This window comes from Odontomachus brunneus, unplaced genomic scaffold (genome assembly GCF_010583005.1).
Source record: "Odontomachus brunneus isolate Ranch 3 - 2012 unplaced genomic scaffold, Obru_v1 Obru_scaffold_161, whole genome shotgun sequence".
Classification (NCBI taxonomy): domain Eukaryota; kingdom Metazoa; phylum Arthropoda; class Insecta; order Hymenoptera; family Formicidae; genus Odontomachus; species Odontomachus brunneus.
The window spans coordinates 347,562-351,788 of NW_022639611.1; the positions used below are offsets into that span (position 1 = coordinate 347,562).

A 4,227-nucleotide genomic window follows, 5' to 3' on the forward strand; every position below is an offset into this window, starting at 1 on the left:
TATATATATATATATATATATATATATATATATATATATATATATATATATTTCTAAACACATGGTCCTCCGAATTAAACGGAAACACACAATCGTAAATCATATTGAAACGATATAAAATTTTGTGCACGAGAAATTTACACATTATCCCATTGCTGCAAAAGTTTTAAGTAACACGCACTAATTATATACTTAATATTGACTATCTCCAATAAAATTAAAAAGAAAAATCAACCATATCCATTTAGTTGTATAAGAAAATCAGAGGAGAAATTCACTAATTTCGATATATTACGGATAGAATCATAGTGAAGAGAGGTTTACGACCGATTTCATAAATTTCCTTTAATGATACAATAAAATATAAATAAGGGTACCTATCAAAGATCCCGATTGGCTTACTTATCAAAACTGTCGCATGAATCTATTCAATCATTTCGAATTTAACAAGATTAGAGCGAGCAGCAAATTCTAATCGTTATGTATTAACTAAAACAATACGCTTCTTATATAATAAAATAAAAAATTCTAATACTTTCTCCTCCGAGGGTTTTTTCGGCAAACAATGCATTTATGTGGATAATTTCCGAGCTTTTAGTACGACGGGTATATTTCATTATCAAGGAGTAAACCCACTAAACTCAACGATTGGGATGTGAAAAGTTTCACAAAACACCCGATTTGTTTGACGAAATGAACATAAGTAAATAATGATAGTAAATAGATGCTCCTCGTTGTACAGTTGCGTATATTTGGGGGGTCAGAGTACAGTACAACGAGCGAGCCAACTGGGTGGTTTCCTCTGTGGTTCCAAAGCTTTCAACTGATGACCACCTCCTTTCGGTGGATTCGATGCCTCCTACGTAAAACAAAATACAATATTAGTATTACATATGACATAATATAAAAATAGATATCTTTGATGCAATTCATATTAATTTCACAACAAATCTCTAATATACTTTGCTCAAGACAAATATACAGAAACTTACTAGCAAATAATTAAATTTAGTAATTAGGATATAGTGAATATTAATAAATGCAAGCAAATACTGTACAAATAAGTACATAACGTGAGGTTTCTTAATATACATTTTGTTAGAGTTATTAATCACAAAGAATGTTAACTAAGTAATATAAAGTTAGATTAAAGCTACACATTAATATAATACAATGCAACAAAGTAATGACATAACTATACTAGCAGAACATGTATAAGCTTAATATCAATGATATGGATTATGGTTGTGAGAATTGTCCTGAATTAAAATACATATTTAAGATAAGTGTAAAACATTCTTTTAGTAGGCACATATACACAATAAATATATGCATTACTTTGTCGGAAATAAATTAATAAAAATATAAAAGACTCATTGATAATATGACATGCAGTGATATTATCAACAAAATACTTTACTGTTTGTTATAGATTGTTATAATTAGGAGCTAACTAAAAACAAAAACAGTTACCTTCTGCCAAGATAGACCAGCACCAAACATAGAGAAACAGACAAGAAACAGAGAAATTTTAATTATTCCATAGTAAATGTGAAAATAATGTACATGTGAAAAATAATGCTTGATAATGTTATGACAATATTAAGCATTTTTCTTAATAATTTATATTACCCTATCAATTGTAAATCTTTAAGTGGAGAAAACCTTATATATTGAAATGTGGCAATCAATGATGAGAAAGCAAAGAATTTTACTCCTAACTTCATAAACAAGTATGTACAATATAATTCATATATTTTCTCACCAATTTCTTTTCCATTTTTGCTTTGATATCACGAGCCAAGGTATAAAAAGCCTCTTCCACATTGATACTAGATTTAGCCGAGGTTTCCATAAATTTAATGCCATATTCAACAGCTAATTGCTCGCCCCTTTCCTTAGTAACTTGTCTCTTGTCCGTAAGCTCGCACTTATTACCTAACAACATTTTTTCCACATCTGCAGATGCATTCTCCTCTATGTTTCGAATCCAATTCTTAATGTTTTCAAAACTTTTGTCATTTGTGACATCATACACCAACATGATACCCATTGCTCCACGATAGTAAGCCGTGGTAATGGTACGAAACCTTTCTTGTCCAGCAGTATCCCTACAAATAGCAGTATAAATATCACAAGTGATATACAAAAGTTGAGTCTAACTTTATGATACTAAGTCCACATTGCATTTAATGCACATGACCTACACAGAACAGAATTGGAAGTATCACTGTGCATGTAGTATTTACCATATCTGCAGTTTAATTTTCTTGCCATCCAATTCAATAGTGCGAATCTTAAAGTCAATACCTGTAACGTACGATAAGACAGTAAGTCAAGCACCTATATAGAGACTCAAAGAGATACGGAGAAATAGATATGAGTGAGCGACCGATACGTTGTAGGATGAATCATGTTATTGTGCGGAGCACAGCATAATATGCTCTTTGTCTAATATCGAACGATATTCGGCCCGCGCGCACGATACATTCTAACCGAGACACACCCCAGTCTGCGCGACGCATCCCGCAGTGGCGATGTAGCGGCAAAGAAAACCGCGGGACGATTAGTGATACGAGACGGACGGGACCGTGTAGGTGCACATACCAATAGTGGAGATGAAGGTCGTGTTGAACGCGTCTTCAGAAAAACGAAATAGCACACAAGTCTTGCCCACGCCGGAGTCACCGATCAGCAGCAATTTGAATAAATAGTCATACGTTTTTGCCATTCTCGATAGCTCGACGTACGACTGTTAACTGATCAAGTGATATTATTTATTTATTCACCAATACCACCAATCGACACCAGCGAATAATTCCTCGTTTAGCCCACGATGGGCTTTACCCACAGGACCAGCTGGCTCCGAGTCTATCTGTATTTTTGTCTCTTTCTTTCGCTTTTGCTCTCGCTTTCCCTCTCACTCTGCTTCTCTCTCTTCTTCTTTATTTCGCTTTCCCCCAGGGAGATATCTAACCACTTCGTCCGCAAGACATTTGACGAAGCGTGTTCTCTTTCTTTCCGTGCTTCGCTCTCTCACTCTGTTTTTTTCTCTCACTATGGATTTCCTTGAACGGGCGCTGTTACAAACGACGATGTCGACGTTGACAAAAACGCGTGGCACCTCACAACGAGAGACTCGAGATAAGAACTTTACTTCCGCCTTTACTCGCGCACAAATTAACAAAGCAGACAGATCACGCAAAACATCTGTCATAAAAAGCGATGACAGCCATTTGGTCGCATTTTAGGCATACCGCTATATTTCCCTCATGTTGTGGCCAACCTGGTTTAGGGCTATCATACACAAAATGCATATATATATATATATATATATATATATATATATAGCATAAGATCATTTCGACCAATGAGCATACTCTACAAATCAATATAGGTGCGTTCCGAAATTCACTGCCAGTACTGAAAATCTATAGTTATAGCGTGTTCGACTGGCCCTAGGTTAATCGCTTCGAGAGCGATTAATGCCGTCATAAATCTCTACTACCCAATCATAAAACTTATAAGTACTTATTCGACCAATAAACGTAGACTGAATAACCCAGAGTGGGTTAACCTAGAACCAGTCGAACATGCTATTGACCCAGACAACACATGGATATCCTATCCATAAGATGTCCTTTAAAGATATTGAGGATACCCATAAGCCATCCGTTTTACGTCCTTCGCACATTCAATGGACATTTGTGAGATATTCGTTTATGAAATTAAAGGACATGCTAAAGTCCCCGACATGTCCACAGGATATCCAGTGGACGTTCAATGGACATATAAAAGTAGCATCCGGATTTGTAATTTACAAGATAATTTTGTACTTTGTAAATTCAAAGGGTGTGTATGTGTGTGTGAACATATATACTCAGACAGCACAAAATATTTATAAAAAAAAAAATATATATATATATATATATATTTTATAAATATTTTGTGCTGTCTGCGTATATATGTTCACACACACATACACACCCTTTTAATTTACAAAGTACAAAATTATCTTGTAAATTACAAATCCGGATGCTACTTTTATATGTCCATTGAACGTTCATTGGATATCCCAATATACAGGGTGTCCCGCATAAGACATGCCAAAAGAAAAATATAAGTAGAACAGATAAAACTGAACAAAAATTGTAGAGGTCATTTTTCAAACAACCACGTAAAATTTCGAGATATTAATAAAATTAGTTGGACAAATTAGAGCGCGCG

The 4,227-nt window shown here is 34.5% G+C and overlaps 1 protein-coding gene across 2 annotated transcripts; it reads right to left on the reverse strand.

Moving 5' to 3' along the window:
- Positions 1 to 330: 330 nt before the first annotated feature.
- On the reverse strand, positions 331 to 3,285 carry LOC116850942 (ras-related protein Rab-8A). 2 transcript variants are annotated; one of them, XM_032829821.1, is made up of 5 exons: positions 2,608 to 3,285; positions 2,250 to 2,310; positions 1,766 to 2,111; positions 1,474 to 1,476; positions 331 to 859 (listed from the first exon to the last, which is right to left on the reverse strand). In XM_032829821.1, the coding sequence occupies exons 1-5, from the start codon at positions 2,729 to 2,731 to the stop codon at positions 761 to 763; spliced, it is 633 nt and encodes a 210-aa protein (XP_032685712.1). In that variant the 5' UTR covers positions 2,732 to 3,285; the 3' UTR covers positions 331 to 760. The 2 variants fall into 2 exon arrangements, with proteins under 2 accessions (XP_032685712.1, XP_032685713.1); XM_032829822.1 differs by lacking the exon at positions 1,474 to 1,476 and having other exon boundaries at positions 2,608 to 3,284.
- Between the last annotated feature and the right edge of the window lie 942 nt (positions 3,286 to 4,227).

Bases quoted from the DNA above. Each gene is read 5' to 3' on its own strand.
- LOC116850942 (XM_032829821.1), bottom strand. From the start codon at position 2,731: ATGGCAAAAACGTATGACTATTTATTCAAATTGCTGCTGATCGGTGAC. The intron at 2,311-2,607 runs GTATGTGCACCT...CGTACGTTACAG, and splicing joins GACCTTCATCTCCACTATTG to GTATTGACTTTAAGATTCGC. The intron at 2,112-2,249 runs GTAAATACTACA...TGCTATTTGTAG, and splicing joins AAAATTAAACTGCAGATATG to GGATACTGCTGGACAAGAAA.